The sequence below is a fragment of the Opisthocomus hoazin genome, unplaced genomic scaffold, assembly GCF_030867145.1.
Source record: "Opisthocomus hoazin isolate bOpiHoa1 unplaced genomic scaffold, bOpiHoa1.hap1 HAP1_SCAFFOLD_207, whole genome shotgun sequence".
Classification (NCBI taxonomy): Eukaryota; Metazoa; Chordata; class Aves; order Opisthocomiformes; family Opisthocomidae; genus Opisthocomus; species Opisthocomus hoazin.
This window is the reverse complement of record NW_027448745.1, coordinates 39,045-56,208: the sequence shown is the minus strand read 5'-3', so window position 1 is coordinate 56,208 and position 17,164 is coordinate 39,045. Positions and strand designations below refer to the sequence as shown.

Here is a 17,164-nt window from a genome sequence, read left to right as displayed (position 1 = left end):
TCTGTCCAGCTCCCTGTCCCTTTCCTTTTTCCTCTTGCTGTCCTTTTGCCCTGCTTCCTCTTGCTGTTTTTTCTGCCTTTCTCTCTCTGCGCCATTCCCTCTCCCATCCTTTCTTTCTCGATCCCCCTGTGCAGCTCGCTGTCCCTTGTTTCCTTTCTCTCTTCCTCGGTATTTTTTTTCTTTCTCCATACCTCTCTCCCGCTGCCCGTCACGGTCGCATTTCTCCCCCCAACGCTGTCCTGCTCTGTCCCTTTTCTCTCTCTCTGTCGTTTTGTCCTGCTCCCTGTGTTTGTTTTTTAATTCCTCCCTCAGGGTCCCTCAGCCCGGTGCTGTTTTTTCCCTTCTCCGCCTCTGTCTCCTGCTGCCCAGCTGAGGCTTTTCCCCCTCCGTCTCTGTCCTGCTCCCCCGTCTCTTACTTGTGCCTGTCTTTCACTTTGTCCTGCCTCCTTGTCCCCTTTTTCTCTCTCAGTATCACCTTGTCCCGCTCCCTGTCCCTGTCTTTCTCTGACAATCTGTCCCGCTCCTTGTCCTTCTCTTTCCCTTTGCTGTTATTCCCCGTCCTTGTTCTGGCCTTTCTTCCTTCTCTTTCTGTCCTACTGCCCCAGTGCCTCTTTTTCCACCGCTGTCCTGCTCCCTGGCCCTTGTTTCCTCTCGCCGTCCCTCTGTCCTGCTTCCTGTCCCCAGTTTTTCTGTCTCTCTTTCTCGATCCTGCTGCCTGTCCGGTCGTTTCTTGCTGTACCTGCCTGTGCAGCCGGCTCTCCCTTTTTGCCTTTCTCTCCTTCTCTTCCTGCTTCCCGGCCCGTTCTTGTCTTCCTCTCTGTCTGTCCTCTATCCCCTTGCTGGTTTGTGTTGGGATTCCAACCCTGACCACCCACCCCCTTCTTCGTCTGACCCTTTCTTTGTTTCTTAGTACGTTTCTTCCTGTTGCCTGTCCTTTTTCTCTCTCTGTCAGTGTGTCCTGCACTGCGTGGGACGGTGGTGGGAGGCTGAAAAAGGGTGGGAAGCTGGGGGGGCGGAGTGGAGGCTGGAAAGAGGTAGGAGGTTGCAGAGGGGTGGGAAGCTGAATTAAGTAGAGGCCAGCAAAAAGGGAGTTAGGAGGCTATCGAGGGGTGGGAGGCGGGGGGGGGGGGGGCGAGGAGGGGGGAGTAGAGGCCAGGAAAAAAAAGGAGGCCGGAAAGGGGTGGGAGGCTGCAGAGGGGTGGGAGGCCGGGGGCGAGAGTAGAGGCCAGAAAAAAAGGGAGGCCGGAAAGGGGTGGGAGGCTGCAGAGGGGTGGGAGGCTGGGGGCGAGAGTAGAGGCCAGAAAAAAAAGGAGGCCGGGGGGTGCGAGTAGAGGCCAGAAAGGCCCTTTTTTGTGGCTTCTTCCCTGTCTTTATCTCGCTTTCCTGCCTTGTTTACTCCTCTGATTCAAATTCTCTCTCGATCCGTGTGTTCTGCTTCCCACTCATCATATTCTCTCTTTTTCTCTGTCCTGTTCCTGAGGCTTCTTGTCTAGGAAGCCACGTCTCGTATGAGCTCTAAGACAGCCACATGCATTTTCTCTCAGGTGCAGGAGAGCCAAACGATTGGAGCTGCGGAAGAAGAAGGGAAGAGAGAAGGGGAGAGAAACATCTGAAGTGTCAAAGTCTCCCGGCAGCACCGAGAGTGAGAGCTGCGGTGAGTCGTGGGCCCTCGGGGCCCTGTCACCCCTCTTCTGCATCCTGGGCCCTCCCCGGCTCCCTCTCTTTCTCCCACTGCTACGATTATTTTTTTTTTCTGCTCTTGTGTACCTTCTTTCTCCATCTGTCTCTGACTTGTCCCCATCTTTTAGGTCCTCCCTCTTTCTGCCCTGCAGCCCGTGGCATTTTTTTCCTTCTTCCCCTCTTTCTGTTCAGCTCCCGGTTACTAGTTTTGCTTTCCTCCTACTCTGTAGCCTGTCAGTACTTTTGCTGTCTTTGGTGCTCTCTGTCTGCCTCCTCGTCCCTTGATTCGAGGCCTTCCTTCTCGGCTCCGTAGCACGTCACAGATCTACTGCTTTCTCCATGTCTATTCTATTCTATTTCCTCATCTCTCTTTGTCCAGGTCCCTGCCGCTATTCTTTTTTCCTCTGTCATGCTGCAGGGTTTTTTTTTGCATCTCCTTCCTGCTCCCCGTTCTTCATTTTCGGTCTGTGTCCTGCTCCCTCTTCTTCTTTCTGCTGCCGCTCTTGCTCTCTTGCTGCTGCTTCTTTCTCCGTCTCTGTGGGACTGCCTGTCCCCGTCCTTCTCTCGCCGTCCCTTTCCCTGCTTGGTGCTTTCTCGTTCCACCGCCGCTGTCCAGCCACCTGTCACTTTTCTCCTCTCTTGTAGTGGCCTGCACCCTGCTCCTCATTTTTGGCAGCCTCTGCCGAGCAGCGCGTCGCTCCGGGAGGCGACGGACGGACTGTTCGCCGCTGGATCAACGGGCGCAGCTGCGGGAAGGAGTGCCGAGGTGTCGGAGGGGCAGAGGGAGCGTCGGGGGCCCCGAGCCCCGGAGCAGAGCGGCTCCCGGGACTGGCTGGGTGCGTGACTGAGTAAAGACCTGCGGTCCCTTTTGCCCTGGCGGCTGCGTTTGTGCTTGGTTTGCACGGGACGAGGGGCTGCGCCAGAGGCCAGGGGAGGAGGGGACGGGCTGTGGGGCTGGGGCGACGGCCCCCTGTTCCTGCCGGGGTCCAGCCGTGGGCCGGGGCCGGGGGAGCCCCAGGTGCGGGCAGCGGGGCTGATGGCGATGGCCCCTCCCTGTGCCGGTGGAGGGCCCGGTGCTGCCGTGGCGCGGGTGGCCGTGGAGGGCCCGGTGCTGCCGTGGCGCGGGTGGCCGTGGAGGGGCCGGTGCTGCCGTGGCGCGGGTGGCCGTGGAGGGGCCGGTACGATCGCTGCTGCCACCCGGTGAGCAAAGTTCGGTACTGCGGCTCGGGTGGCGCCGTGTCCAAGGGCTCGCTGCTGCCACCCGGTGAGCAAAGTTCGGTACTGCGGCTCGGGCGGCGCCAATGCGCGGTGGCGCCGTGTCCAAGAGCTCGCTGCTGCCACCCGGTGAGCAAAGTTCGGTACTGCCGCTCGAGTGGCGCAGGTGCTTTGCGCGCTGGGAGGAGCCGTGCCCTGTGTGTCCGGCGCTGCAATAAGGAACGCCTGCCTGCTTGCTGAAGTGCCCAAAGGGCTTCAGAGAGTCTTTGTGTTTGCCCAATGACGGCATCGTGGGCTCCAGCCGTGGGCCGGGGCCGGAAGAGCCCCAGGTGCGGGCAGCGGGGCTGATGGCGACGGCCCCTCCCTCTGCCGGTAGAGGGCCCGGTGCTGCCGTGCCGGGCCCGATGCGAGCCGAAGGAGGAGCGGAGCCATAGCCGGGTTGCGGCTGCAGCGAGGGAGAAGGTGAGCGCGGGGTATGGGGGTGGGGTTGGATGGAGCGGCGGGTCCCGGGGAAAAGCCCCCGGGAGGGCGGGGTCCGTGTCGGGGGCAAGGAGCGATGGGGGGGCGGCGCCGTGTCGGAGCCGCGAGTCGGGGTCTGCTCGGAGGCGGAGCCGGAGCCGCCCCCGCCGGCGCCGCCCCCGCCCCCGCCGGCGCCGGCGCCGGCGCCGCCCCCGCCGGCGCCGCCCCCGCCCCCGCCGGCTCCGCCCCCGCCCCCGCCGGCTCCGCCCCCGCCCCCGCAGGCGCCGCCCCCGCCCCCGCAGGCGCCGCCCCCGCCCCCGCAGGCACCGCCGCCGCCCCCGCTGGCGCCGCCCCCGCCCCCGCTGGCGCCGCCCCCGCCCCCGCTGGCGCCGCCCCCGCCCCCGCTGGCGCCGCCCCCGCCCCCGCTGGCGCCGCCCCCGCTGGCGCCGCCCCCGCCCCCGCTGGCGCCGCCGGCACCGCCCCCGCCCCCGCTGGCACCGCCCCCGCTGGCGCCGCCCCCGCCCCCGCTGGCGCCGCCCCCGCCCCCGCTGGCGCCGCCCCCGCCCCCGATGGCGCCGCCACCGCCCCCGATGGCGCCGCCGCCGCCCCCGCCCCCGCTGGCGCCGCCCCCGCCCCCGCTGGCACCGCCCCCGCCCCCCGCTGGCGCCGCCCCCGCTGGCGCCGCCCCCGCCCCCGCTGGCGCCGCCGGCGCCGCCCCCGCCCCCGCTGGCACCGCCCCCGCCCCCGCTGGCACCGCCCCCGCCCCCGCTGGCGCCGCCCCCGCCCCCGCTGGCGCCGCCCCCGCCCCCGCTGGCGCCGCCGGCGCCGCCCCCGCCCCCGCTGGCGCCGCCCCCGCTGGCACCGCCTTCGCTCCCGCTGGCACCGCCCCCGGCCCCGCTGGCGCCGCCCCCGCTGGCGCCGCCCCCTGGCCGCAACGCGGTACTGCAGCCCGGCGTTCGACTCAGAGTGTGGCCCCTCCGGCGCGCCGTCGGCTCGTGGCGCATGCGCGGTGCGGCGGAGCAGCATGGCGGCGGGCTGGTGTTCGGTGCCGGGGCGGCGGGGGAGCAGAGAGGCCAGCGGTGAGGCGCGGGCTCCCCTCCAGCGGGTGCGGGGGTGCGTGGTGGCTGCCCGAGGGTGGTGGGACGGGAAGCTTGGAGCCGGCCGCTGCGGCAGGCTGCAGGAGGCGAGCCGGGTGCGGGCAGCCCCGGGGCCAGAGGCGGGAGGTGACGGAAGGGAATGGGAGAAGGAGGCGGGCACCCCCCCCCCCCCCAAGTCGGCAGTGCTCCCCCGGCCCCGCTCGCCCCGCGCAGCCGCCCCCAGCTGCAGCACGTCCCCTGAAGCCTGTGTCCCGGAGCGCCCGGCCTCCCCCAAGGCCCGTGGTGCGGGCTGCCTCGGCCTCCCTGAACGCGGTCGCCGCTGCTTGTTTATGTGTGGCAGGGGCTGCGCTGAGGACGCGTTTGTCCGTTCGTGCCCTGGGGATGCCGTTGGCTGCGCCCGCTCCAGGCTTGTGTGGGCTGCGTGTGCCGGGCCTCGCTGTGCTGGCGGCGTGGGGGCGAAAAGGGAGAGGCGGAGCGCTGAGTGGCTGCGGACAGGAGGTGGCGTGGCTGAAGCTGGAGAGTCCCGAGAAGGCTGAAGAAGAAGAAGAAATGGAAGGCCACCTGGCTGGCAGCTGCCTGGCGCTGCGGGTGAGGAAGGCTCCGTCTTGGTAGCCCGCAGCAGGCCAGGCCGCCAGCGTGCCCCGCAGGGTCTGTATGTGTCACCAGCAGCAGCATGGTCCGGTTGTGGAGCGCGCGAGTGCAGCTGCGTGCGTAGGGAGCCTTGTCTCGTAAGAGCTGCGAGACATGGACGTTTTGTCTTAGGTGGGGGACAGCCAAGCGACCGGAGTTACGGAAGAGGAATGGAGGAGAGCAGGACGGAGAAGCGTCTGAAGCGGCAGAGTCTCCCGGGAGCGCGGAGAGCGAGAGCTGCGGTGAGTGGCGGGCCCTCGGGGCCCTGTCGCCCCTCTTCTGTGTCCCGAGCTGTCCCCTGGATCCTTCTCTCTCCCACGCTGCTGTGATTTTTTTTTTTTTTTTTCTTTTTCCTTTTGTTTTCCTTTCCCTGTACCTCCCGTCTTCTGTCTGTGTGTGTGTTCTGCTCCCTCTCCCTCTTTTTCTCCCTTCAGAATTTCTCTAGCCGGCTCCCTGTCTCTATTTCTCTGTCCTGCTGGCTGTCCGGTCGTTTCTTACTGTACCTCCCTGTCCAGCCGACTCTCTTTTTGCTCTCCCTTTTTGCCTTTCTCTCCTTCTCTGTCCTGCTTCATGGCCCTTTCTTCTCTTTCTCTCCCTCTCTGTTCTCTAGCCCCTTGCTGGTTTGTTTTGGGGTTTCCCTGCACACACGCCCCCCGCCCCTTTCTTGGTCTCTTTGTCTAGATCTGACCCTTTCTTTGTTTCTCGGTCCCTTTTTTCCTGTTCACTGTCCTTTTTCTCTCTCTGTCTGTGTCCCCTGCGCTCCGTTGCCATCTTTATCTCTCCTTTCTTCTTCATCTCCTCCCCCTGCCCCCGTCTCTCTCTCCCTCTTTCGCGCTCACCGGCCCTACATTTTCGTGCTCCGTCTCTGCAAGGCTCCTCGTCCCTGTATTTCTTGATTTCTCTACCTCTCTGGCGTTTCCTTTCGACCCTTCTTTCTCTCTGAGCTTCTCGGTCTTCTCCCTTGTCTTATTTTCCTCTTCCTAGTGCTCTGCCCTGCTCCCCATCGCTTATTTTCTCTCTCCGTTTCTCTGCCCTGCTCCCCGTCCCTGTCTTTCTTTCTCCGTCCCCCTCTGCTGCTCCACAGCAGAGTTTTTCCTTTCTCCGGCTCTCTGACCCGCTCCCCGCCCACCCAGGTTGACCGTCCCAGGTTTTGTTCTGCGTCTCCATCCTGCCGCTGTCCTCATCTATCCTTTTGTGCCCTTCTCTTTCTGTCTCTTTTCGTGTGTCCCCGCTGCTTTTTTTCCCATCTCTGTCCAGCTCCCTGTCCCTTTCCTTTTTCCTCTTGCTGTCCTTTTGCCCTGCTTCCTCTTGCTGTTTTTTCTGCCTTTCTCTCTCTGCGCCATTCCCTCTCCCATCCTTTCTTTCTCGATCCCCCTGTGCAGCTCGCTGTCCCTTGTTTCGTTTCTCTCTTCCTCGGTATTTTTTTTCTTTCTCCATACCTCTCTCCCGCTGCCCGTCACGGTCGCATTTCTCCCCCCAGCGCTGTCCTGCTCTGTCCCTTTTCTCTCTCTCTGTCGTTTTGTCCTGCTCCCTGTGTTTGTTTTTTAATTCCTCCCTCAGGGTCCCTCAGCCCGGTGCTGTTTTTTCCCTTCTCCGCCTCTGTCTCCTGCTGCCCAGCTGAGGCTTTTCCCCCTCCGTCTCTGTCCTGCTCCCCCGTCTCTTACTTGTGCCTGTCTTTCACTTTGTCCTGCCTCCTTGTCCCCTTTTTCTCTCTCAGTATCACCTTGTCCCGCTCCCTGTCCCTGTCTTTCTCTGACAATCTGTCCCGCTCCTTGTCCTTCTCTTTCCCTTTGCTGTTATTCCCCGTCCTTGTTCTGGCCTTTCTTCCTTCTCTTTCTGTCCTACTGCCCCAGTGCCTCTTTTTCCACCGCTGTCCTGCTCCCTGGCCCTTGTTTCCTCTCGCCGTCCCTCTGTCCTGCTTCCTGTCCCCAGTTTTTCTGTCTCTCTTTCTCGATCCTGCTGCCTGTCCGGTCGTTTCTTGCTGTACCTGCCTGTGCAGCCGGCTCTCCCTTTTTGCCTTTCTCTCCTTCTCTTCCTGCTTCCCGGCCCGTTCTTGTCTTCCTCTCTGTCTGTCCTCTATCCCCTTGCTGGTTTGTGTTGGGATTCCAACCCTGACCACCCACCCCCTTCTTCGTCTGACCCTTTCTTTGTTTCTTAGTACGTTTCTTCCTGTTGCCTGTCCTTTTTCTCTCTCTGTCAGTGTGTCCTGCACTGCGTGGGACGGTGGTGGGAGGCTGAAAAAGGGTGGGAAGCTGGGGGGGCGGAGTGGAGGCTGGAAAGAGGTAGGAGGTTGCAGAGGGGTGGGAAGCTGAATTAAGTAGAGGCCAGCAAAAAGGGAGTTAGGAGGCTATCGAGGGGTGGGAGGCGGGGGGGGGGGGGCGAGGAGGGGGGAGTAGAGGCCAGGAAAAAAAAGGAGGCCGGAAAGGGGTGGGAGGCTGCAGAGGGGTGGGAGGCCGGGGGCGAGAGTAGAGGCCAGAAAAAAAGGGAGGCCGGAAAGGGGTGGGAGGCTGCAGAGGGGTGGGAGGCTGGGGGCGAGAGTAGAGGCCAGAAAAAAAAGGAGGCCGGGGGGTGCGAGTAGAGGCCAGAAAGGCCCTTTTTTGTGGCTTCTTCCCTGTCTTTATCTCGCTTTCCTGCCTTGTTTACTCCTCTGATTCAAATTCTCTCTCGATCCGTGTGTTCTGCTTCCCACTCATCATATTCTCTCTTTTTCTCTGTCCTGTTCCTGAGGCTTCTTGTCTAGGAAGCCACGTCTCGTATGAGCTCTAAGACAGCCACATGCATTTTCTCTCAGGTGCAGGAGAGCCAAACGATTGGAGCTGCGGAAGAAGAAGGGAAGAGAGAAGGGGAGAGAAACATCTGAAGTGTCAAAGTCTCCCGGCAGCACCGAGAGTGAGAGCTGCGGTGAGTCGTGGGCCCTCGGGGCCCTGTCACCCCTCTTCTGCATCCTGGGCCCTCCCCGGCTCCCTCTCTTTCTCCCACTGCTACGATTATTTTTTTTTTCTGCTCTTGTGTACCTTCTTTCTCCATCTGTCTCTGACTTGTCCCCATCTTTTAGGTCCTCCCTCTTTCTGCCCTGCAGCCCGTGGCATTTTTTTCCTTCTTCCCCTCTTTCTGTTCAGCTCCCGGTTACTAGTTTTGCTTTCCTCCTACTCTGTAGCCTGTCAGTACTTTTGCTGTCTTTGGTGCTCTCTGTCTGCCTCCTCGTCCCTTGATTCGAGGCCTTCCTTCTCGGCTCCGTAGCACGTCACAGATCTACTGCTTTCTCCATGTCTATTCTATTCTATTTCCTCATCTCTCTTTGTCCAGGTCCCTGCCGCTATTCTTTTTTCCTCTGTCATGCTGCAGGGTTTTTTTTTGCATCTCCTTCCTGCTCCCCGTTCTTCATTTTCGGTCTGTGTCCTGCTCCCTCTTCTTCTTTCTGCTGCCGCTCTTGCTCTCTTGCTGCTGCTTCTTTCTCCGTCTCTGTGGGACTGCCTGTCCCCGTCCTTCTCTCGCCGTCCCTTTCCCTGCTTGGTGCTTTCTCGTTCCACCGCCGCTGTCCAGCCACCTGTCACTTTTCTCCTCTCTTGTAGTGGCCTGCACCCTGCTCCTCATTTTTGGCAGCCTCTGCCGAGCAGCGCGTCGCTCCGGGAGGCGACGGACGGACTGTTCGCCGCTGGATCAACGGGCGCAGCTGCGGGAAGGAGTGCCGAGGTGTCGGAGGGGCAGAGGGAGCGTCGGGGGCCCCGAGCCCCGGAGCAGAGCGGCTCCCGGGACTGGCTGGGTGCGTGACTGAGTAAAGACCTGCGGTCCCTTTTGCCCTGGCGGCTGCGTTTGTGCTTGGTTTGCACGGGACGAGGGGCTGCGCCAGAGGCCAGGGGAGGAGGGGACGGGCTGTGGGGCTGGGGCGACGGCCCCCTGTTCCTGCCGGGGTCCAGCCGTGGGCCGGGGCCGGGGGAGCCCCAGGTGCGGGCAGCGGGGCTGATGGCGATGGCCCCTCCCTGTGCCGGTGGAGGGCCCGGTGCTGCCGTGGCGCGGGTGGCCGTGGAGGGCCCGGTGCTGCCGTGGCGCGGGTGGCCGTGGAGGGGCCGGTGCTGCCGTGGCGCGGGTGGCCGTGGAGGGGCCGGTACGATCGCTGCTGCCACCCGGTGAGCAAAGTTCGGTACTGCGGCTCGGGTGGCGCCGTGTCCAAGGGCTCGCTGCTGCCACCCGGTGAGCAAAGTTCGGTACTGCGGCTCGGGCGGCGCCAATGCGCGGTGGCGCCGTGTCCAAGAGCTCGCTGCTGCCACCCGGTGAGCAAAGTTCGGTACTGCCGCTCGAGTGGCGCAGGTGCTTTGCGCGCTGGGAGGAGCCGTGCCCTGTGTGTCCGGCGCTGCAATAAGGAACGCCTGCCTGCTTGCTGAAGTGCCCAAAGGGCTTCAGAGAGTCTTTGTGTTTGCCCAATGACGGCATCGTGGGCTCCAGCCGTGGGCCGGGGCCGGAAGAGCCCCAGGTGCGGGCAGCGGGGCTGATGGCGACGGCCCCTCCCTCTGCCGGTAGAGGGCCCGGTGCTGCCGTGCCGGGCCCGATGCGAGCCGAAGGAGGAGCGGAGCCATAGCCGGGTTGCGGCTGCAGCGAGGGAGAAGGTGAGCGCGGGGTATGGGGGTGGGGTTGGATGGAGCGGCGGGTCCCGGGGAAAAGCCCCCGGGAGGGCGGGGTCCGTGTCGGGGGCAAGGAGCGATGGGGGGGCGGCGCCGTGTCGGAGCCGCGAGTCGGGGTCTGCTCGGAGGCGGAGCCGGAGCCGCCCCCGCCGGCGCCGCCCCCGCCCCCGCCGGCACCGCCCCCGCCCCCGCCGGCTCCGCCCCCGCCCCCGCAGGCGCCGCCCCCGCCCCCGCAGGCGCCGCCCCCGCCCCCGCAGGCACCGCCGCCGCCCCCGCTGGCGCCGCCCCCGCTCCCGCTGGCGCCGCCCCCGCTGGCGCCGCCCCCGCCCCCGCTGGCGCCGCCCCCGCCCCCGCTGGCGCCGCCCCCGCCCCCGCTGGCGCCGCCCCCGCTGGCGCCGCCCCCGCCCCCGCTGGCGCCGCCGGCACCGCCCCCGCCCCCGCTGGCACCGCCCCCGCTGGCGCCGCCCCCGCCCCCGCTGGCGCCGCCCCCGCCCCCGCTGGCGCCGCCCCCGCCCCCGATGGCGCCGCCACCGCCCCCGATGGCGCCGCCGCCGCCCCCGCCCCCGCTGGCGCCGCCCCCGCCCCCGCTGGCACCGCCCCCGCCCCCGCTGGCGCCGCCCCCGCTGGCGCCGCCCCCGCCCCCGCTGGCGCCGCCGGCGCCGCCCCCGCCCCCGCTGGCACCGCCCCCGCCCCCGCTGGCACCGCCCCCGCCCCCGCTGGCGCCGCCCCCGCCCCCGCTGGCGCCGCCCCCGCCCCCGCTGGCGCCGCCGGCGCCGCCCCCGCCCCCGCTGGCGCCGCCCCCGCTGGCACCGCCTTCGCTCCCGCTGGCACCGCCCCCGGCCCCGCTGGTGCCGCCCCCGCTGGCGCCGCCCCCTGGCCGCAACGCGGTACTGCAGCCCGGCGTTCGACTCAGAGTGTGGCCCCTCCGGCGCGCCGTCGGCTCGTGGCGCATGCGCGGTGCGGCGGAGCAGCATGGCGGCGGGCTGGTGTTCGGTGCCGGGGCGGCGGGGGAGCAGAGAGGCCAGCGGTGAGGCGCGGGCTCCCCTCCAGCGGGTGCGGGGGTGCGTGGTGGCTGCCCGAGGGTGGTGGGACGGGAAGCTTGGAGCCGGCCGCTGCGGCAGGCTGCAGGAGGCGAGCCGGGTGCGGGCAGCCCCGGGGCCAGAGGCGGGAGGTGACGGAAGGGAATGGGAGAAGGAGGCGGGCACCCCCCCCCCCCCCAAGTCGGCAGTGCTCCCCCGGCCCCGCTCGCCCCGCGCAGCCGCCCCCAGCTGCAGCACGTCCCCTGAAGCCTGTGTCCCGGAGCGCCCGGCCTCCCCCAAGGCCCGTGGTGCGGGCTGCCTCGGCCTCCCTGAACGCGGTCGCCGCTGCTTGTTTATGTGTGGCAGGGGCTGCGCTGAGGACGCGTTTGTCCGTTCGTGCCCTGGGGATGCCGTTGGCTGCGCCCGCTCCAGGCTTGTGTGGGCTGCGTGTGCCGGGCCTCGCTGTGCTGGCGGCGTGGGGGCGAAAAGGGAGAGGCGGAGCGCTGAGTGGCTGCGGACAGGAGGTGGCGTGGCTGAAGCTGGAGAGTCCCGAGAAGGCTGAAGAAGAAGAAGAAATGGAAGGCCACCTGGCTGGCAGCTGCCTGGCGCTGCGGGTGAGGAAGGCTCCGTCTTGGTAGCCCGCAGCAGGCCAGGCCGCCAGCGTGCCCCGCAGGGTCTGTATGTGTCACCAGCAGCAGCATGGTCCGGTTGTGGAGCGCGCGAGTGCAGCTGCGTGCGTAGGGAGCCTTGTCTCGTAAGAGCTGCGAGACATGGACGTTTTGTCTTAGGTGGGGGACAGCCAAGCGACCGGAGTTACGGAAGAGGAATGGAGGAGAGCAGGACGGAGAAGCGTCTGAAGCGGCAGAGTCTCCCGGGAGCGCGGAGAGCGAGAGCTGCGGTGAGTGGCGGGCCCTCGGGGCCCTGTCGCCCCTCTTCTGTGTCCCGAGCTGTCCCCTGGATCCTTCTCTCTCCCACGCTGCTGTGATTTTTTTTTTTTTTTTTCTTTTTCCTTTTGTTTTCCTTTCCCTGTACCTCCCGTCTTCTGTCTGTGTGTGTGTTCTGCTCCCTCTCCCTCTTTTTCTCCCTTCAGAATTTCTCTAGCCGGCTCCCTGTCTCTATTTCTCTGTCCTGCTGGCTGTCCGGTCGTTTCTTACTGTACCTCCCTGTCCAGCCGACTCTCTTTTTGCTCTCCCTTTTTGCCTTTCTCTCCTTCTCTGTCCTGCTTCATGGCCCTTTCTTCTCTTTCTCTCCCTCTCTGTTCTCTAGCCCCTTGCTGGTTTGTTTTGGGGTTTCCCTGCACACACGCCCCCCGCCCCTTTCTTGGTCTCTTTGTCTAGATCTGACCCTTTCTTTGTTTCTCGGTCCCTTTTTTCCTGTTCACTGTCCTTTTTCTCTCTCTGTCTGTGTCCCCTGCGCTCCGTTGCCATCTTTATCTCTCCTTTCTTCTTCATCTCCTCCCCCTGCCCCCGTCTCTCTCTCCCTCTTTCGCGCTCACCGGCCCTACATTTTCGTGCTCCGTCTCTGCAAGGCTCCTCGTCCCTGTATTTCTTGATTTCTCTACCTCTCTGGCGTTTCCTTTCGACCCTTCTTTCTCTCTGAGCTTCTCGGTCTTCTCCCTTGTCTTATTTTCCTCTTCCTAGTGCTCTGCCCTGCTCCCCATCGCTTATTTTCTCTCTCCGTTTCTCTGCCCTGCTCCCCGTCCCTGTCTTTCTTTCTCCGTCCCCCTCTGCTGCTCCACAGCAGAGTTTTTCCTTTCTCCGGCTCTCTGACCCGCTCCCCGCCCACCCAGGTTGACCGTCCCAGGTTTTGTTCTGCGTCTCCATCCTGCCGCTGTCCTCATCTATCCTTTTGTGCCCTTCTCTTTCTGTCTCTTTTCGTGTGTCCCCGCTGCTTTTTTTCCCATCTCTGTCCAGCTCCCTGTCCCTTTCCTTTTTCCTCTTGCTGTCCTTTTGCCCTGCTTCCTCTTGCTGTTTTTTCTGCCTTTCTCTCTCTGCGCCATTCCCTCTCCCATCCTTTCTTTCTCGATCCCCCTGTGCAGCTCGCTGTCCCTTGTTTCGTTTCTCTCTTCCTCGGTATTTTTTTTCTTTCTCCATACCTCTCTCCCGCTGCCCGTCACGGTCGCATTTCTCCCCCCAGCGCTGTCCTGCTCTGTCCCTTTTCTCTCTCTCTGTCGTTTTGTCCTGCTCCCTGTGTTTGTTTTTTAATTCCTCCCTCAGGGTCCCTCAGCCCGGTGCTGTTTTTTCCCTTCTCCGCCTCTGTCTCCTGCTGCCCAGCTGAGGCTTTTCCCCCTCCGTCTCTGTCCTGCTCCCCCGTCTCTTACTTGTGCCTGTCTTTCACTTTGTCCTGCCTCCTTGTCCCCTTTTTCTCTCTCAGTATCACCTTGTCCCGCTCCCTGTCCCTGTCTTTCTCTGACAATCTGTCCCGCTCCTTGTCCTTCTCTTTCCCTTTGCTGTTATTCCCCGTCCTTGTTCTGGCCTTTCTTCCTTCTCTTTCTGTCCTACTGCCCCAGTGCCTCTTTTTCCACCGCTGTCCTGCTCCCTGGCCCTTGTTTCCTCTCGCCGTCCCTCTGTCCTGCTTCCTGTCCCCAGTTTTTCTGTCTCTCTTTCTCGATCCTGCTGCCTGTCCGGTCGTTTCTTGCTGTACCTGCCTGTGCAGCCGGCTCTCCCTTTTTGCCTTTCTCTCCTTCTCTTCCTGCTTCCCGGCCCGTTCTTGTCTTCCTCTCTGTCTGTCCTCTATCCCCTTGCTGGTTTGTGTTGGGATTCCAACCCTGACCACCCACCCCCTTCTTCGTCTGACCCTTTCTTTGTTTCTTAGTACGTTTCTTCCTGTTGCCTGTCCTTTTTCTCTCTCTGTCAGTGTGTCCTGCACTGCGTGGGACGGTGGTGGGAGGCTGAAAAAGGGTGGGAAGCTGGGGGGGCGGAGTGGAGGCTGGAAAGAGGTAGGAGGTTGCAGAGGGGTGGGAAGCTGAATTAAGTAGAGGCCAGCAAAAAGGGAGTTAGGAGGCTATCGAGGGGTGGGAGGCGGGGGGGGGGGGGCGAGGAGGGGGGAGTAGAGGCCAGGAAAAAAAAGGAGGCCGGAAAGGGGTGGGAGGCTGCAGAGGGGTGGGAGGCCGGGGGCGAGAGTAGAGGCCAGAAAAAAAGGGAGGCCGGAAAGGGGTGGGAGGCTGCAGAGGGGTGGGAGGCTGGGGGCGAGAGTAGAGGCCAGAAAAAAAAGGAGGCCGGGGGGTGCGAGTAGAGGCCAGAAAGGCCCTTTTTTGTGGCTTCTTCCCTGTCTTTATCTCGCTTTCCTGCCTTGTTTACTCCTCTGATTCAAATTCTCTCTCGATCCGTGTGTTCTGCTTCCCACTCATCATATTCTCTCTTTTTCTCTGTCCTGTTCCTGAGGCTTCTTGCCTAGGAAGCCACGTCTCGTATGAGCTCTAAGACAGCCACATGCATTTTCTCTCAGGTGCAGGAGAGCCAAACGATTGGAGCTGCGGAAGAAGAAGGGAAGAGAGAAGGGGAGAGAAACATCTGAAGTGTCAAAGTCTCCCGGCAGCACCGAGAGTGAGAGCTGCGGTGAGTCGTGGGCCCTCGGGGCCCTGTCACCCCTCTTCTGCATCCTGGGCCCTCCCCGGCTCCCTCACTTTCCCCCACTGCTACGATTATTTTTTTTTCCTGCTCTTGTGTACCTTCTTTCTCCATCTGTCTCTGACTTGTCCCCATCTTTTAGGTCCTCCCTCTTTCTGCCCTGCAGCCTGTGGCATTTTTTTCCTTCTTCCCCTCTTTCTGTTCAGCTCCCGGTTACTAGTTTTGCTTTCCTCCTACTCTGTAGCCTGTCAGTACTTTTGCTGTCTTTGGTGCTCTCTGTCTGCCTCCTCGTCCCTTGATTCGAGGCCTTCCTTCTCGGCTCCGTAGCACGTCACAGATCTACTGCTTTCTCCATGTCTATTCTATTCTATTTCCTCATCTCTCTTTGTCCAGGTCCCTGCCGCTATTCTTTTTTCCTCTGTCATGCTGCAGGGTTTTTTTTTTGCATCTCCTTCCTGCTCCCCGTTCTTCATTTTCGGTCTGTGTCCTGCTCCCTCTTCTTCTTTCTGCTGCCGCTCTTGCTCTCTTGCTGCTGCTTCTTTCTCCGTCTCTGTGGGACTGCCTGTCCCCGTCCTTCTCTCGCCGTCCCTTTCCCTGCTTGGTGCTTTCTCGTTCCACCGCCGCTGTCCAGCCACCTGTCACTTTTCTCCTCTCTTGTAGTGGCCTGCACCCTGCTCCTCATTTTTGGCAGCCTCTGCCGAGCAGCGCGTCGCTCCGGGAGGCGACGGACGGACTGTTCGCCGCTGAATCAACGGGCGCAGCTGCGGGAAGGAGTGCCGAGGTGTCGGAGGGGCAGAGGGAGCGTCGGGGGCCCCGAGCCCCGGAGCAGAGCGGCTCCCGGGACTGGCTGGGTGCGTGACTGAGTAAAGACCTGCGGTCCCTTTTGCCCTGGCGGCTGCGTTTGTGCTTGGTTTGCACGGGACGAGGGGCTGCGCCAGAGGCCAGGGGAGAAGGGGACGGGCTGTGGGGCTGGGGCGACGGCCCCCTGTTCCTGCCGGGGTCCAGCCGTGGGCCGGGGCCGGGGGAGCCCCAGGTGCGGGCAGCGGGGCTGATGGCGACGGCCGCTCCCTGTGCCGGTGGAGGGCCCGGTGCTGCCGTGGCGCGGGTGGCCGTGGAGGGGCCGGTGCTGCCGTGGCGCGGGTGGCCGTGGAGGGGCCGGTACGATCGCTGCTGCCACCCGGTGAGCAAAGTTCGGTACTGCGGCTCGGGTGGCGCCGTGTCCAAGGGCTCGCTGCTGCCACCCGGTGAGCAAAGTTCGGTACTGCGGCTCGGGCGGCGCCAATGCGCGGTGGCGCCGTGTCCAAGAGCTCGCTGCTGCCACCCGGTGAGCAAAGTTCGGTACTGCCGCTCGAGTGGCGCAGGTGCTTTGCGCGCTGGGAGGAGCCGTGCCCTGTGTGTCCGGCGCTGCAATAAGGAACGCCTGCCTGCTTGCTGAAGTGCCCAAAGGGCTTCAGAGAGTCTTTGTGTTTGCCCAATGACGGCATCGTGGGCTCCAGCCGTGGGCCGGGGCCGGAAGAGCCCCAGGTGCGGGCAGCGGGGCTGATGGCGACGGCCCCTCCCTCTGCCGGTAGAGGGCCCGGTGCTGCCGTGCCGGGCCCGATGCGAGCCGAAGGAGGAGCGGAGCCATAGCCGGGTTGCGGCTGCAGCGAGGGAGAAGGTGAGCGCGGGGTATGGGGGGGGGGGTTGGATGGAGCGGCGGGTCCCGGGGAAAAGCCCCCGGGAGGGCGGGGTCCGTGTCGGGGGCAAGGAGCGATGGGGGTGCGGCGCCGTGTCGGAGCCGCGAGTCGGGGTCTGCTCGGAGCCGGAGCCGGCGCTGGGCGCCGCCCCCTGCCCCGCTGGCGCCGCCCCCTGCCCCGCTGGCGCCGCCCCCGCCCCCGCAGGCGCCGCCCCCGCCCCCGCTGGCGCCGCCCCCGCCCCCGCAGGCGCCGCCCCCGCCCCCGCAGGCGCCGCCCCCGCCCCCGCTGGCACCGCCCCCGCCCCCGCTGGCGCCGCCCCCGCCCCCGCTGGCGCCGCCCCCGCCCCCGCTGGCGCCGCCCCCGCCCCCGCTGGCGCCGCCCCCGCCCCCGCTGGCACCGCCTCCGTCCCCGCTGGCCCCGCAGGCGTCGCCCCCGCTGGCCCCGCAGGCGTCGCCCCCGCTGGCACCGCCCCCGGCCCCGCTGGCGCCGCCCCCGCCCCCGCTGGCGCCGCCGGCGCCGCCCCCGCCCCCGCTGGCACCGCCCCCGCCTTCGCTGGCGCCGCCCCCGCCCCCGCTGGCGCCGCCCCCGCCCCCGCTGGCGCCGCCCCCGCCCCCGCTGGCGCCGCCCCCGCCCCCGCTGGCGCCGCCCTCGCCCCCGCTGGCGCCGCCCCCGCCCCCGCTGGCGCCGCCGGCACCGCCCCCGCCCCCGCTGGCACCGCCCCCGCCCCCTCTTTCGCCGCCCCCGCCCCCGCTGGCGCCGCCCCCGCCCCCGCTGGCACCGCCCCCGGCCCCGCTGGCGCCGCCCCCGCCCCCGCCGCCCCCTGGCCGCAACGCGGTACTGCAGCCCGGCGTTCGGCTCAGAGTGTGGCCCCTCCGGCGCGCCGTCGGCTCGTGGCGCATGCGCGGTGCGGCGGAGCAGCATGGCGGCGGGCTGGTGTTCGGTGCCGGGGCGGCGGGGGAGCAGAGAGGCCAGCGGTGAGGCGCGGGCTCCCCTCCAGCGGGTGCGGGGTTGCGTGGTGGCTGCCCGAGGGTGGTGGGACGGGAAGCTTGGAGCCGGCCGCTGCGGCAGGCTGCAGGAGGCGAGCCGGGTGCGGGCAGCCCCGGGGCCAGAGGCGGGAGGTGACGGAAGGGAATGGGAGAAGGAGGCGGGCACCCCCCCCCCCCCCAAGTCGGCAGTGCTCCCCCGGCCCCGCTCGCCCCG

The 17,164-nt window shown here is 65.5% G+C and overlaps 1 protein-coding gene across 10 annotated transcripts in view; it reads left to right on the top strand.

The window, feature by feature from the left end:
• LOC142359242 (uncharacterized) overlaps nucleotides 1-17,164 on the top strand; it is a 41,211-nt gene that overhangs the window by 7,979 nt on the left and 16,068 nt on the right. For 4 of the 10 annotated variants that reach the window (XM_075411942.1, XM_075411939.1, XM_075411940.1 and 1 more), the window contains exons 6-13: nucleotides 1,545-1,654; nucleotides 2,326-2,516; nucleotides 5,214-5,323; nucleotides 7,873-7,982; nucleotides 8,654-8,844; nucleotides 11,508-11,617; nucleotides 14,167-14,276; nucleotides 14,949-15,139. In XM_075411942.1, coding sequence (XP_075268057.1) covers nucleotides 1,545-1,654; nucleotides 2,326-2,516; nucleotides 5,214-5,323; nucleotides 7,873-7,982; nucleotides 8,654-8,844; nucleotides 11,508-11,617; nucleotides 14,167-14,276; nucleotides 14,949-15,035 — 1,019 coding nt within the window. In that variant the 3' untranslated portion in view covers nucleotides 15,036-15,139. Of the gene's footprint in view, nucleotides 1-1,544; nucleotides 1,655-2,325; nucleotides 2,517-5,213; nucleotides 5,324-7,872; nucleotides 7,983-8,653; nucleotides 8,845-11,085; nucleotides 11,422-11,507; nucleotides 11,618-14,166; nucleotides 14,277-14,948; nucleotides 15,140-17,164 lie in introns of those variants that run through there. The other 6 variants (XM_075411943.1, XM_075411944.1, XM_075411945.1 and 3 more) reach the window with 4 other exon arrangements.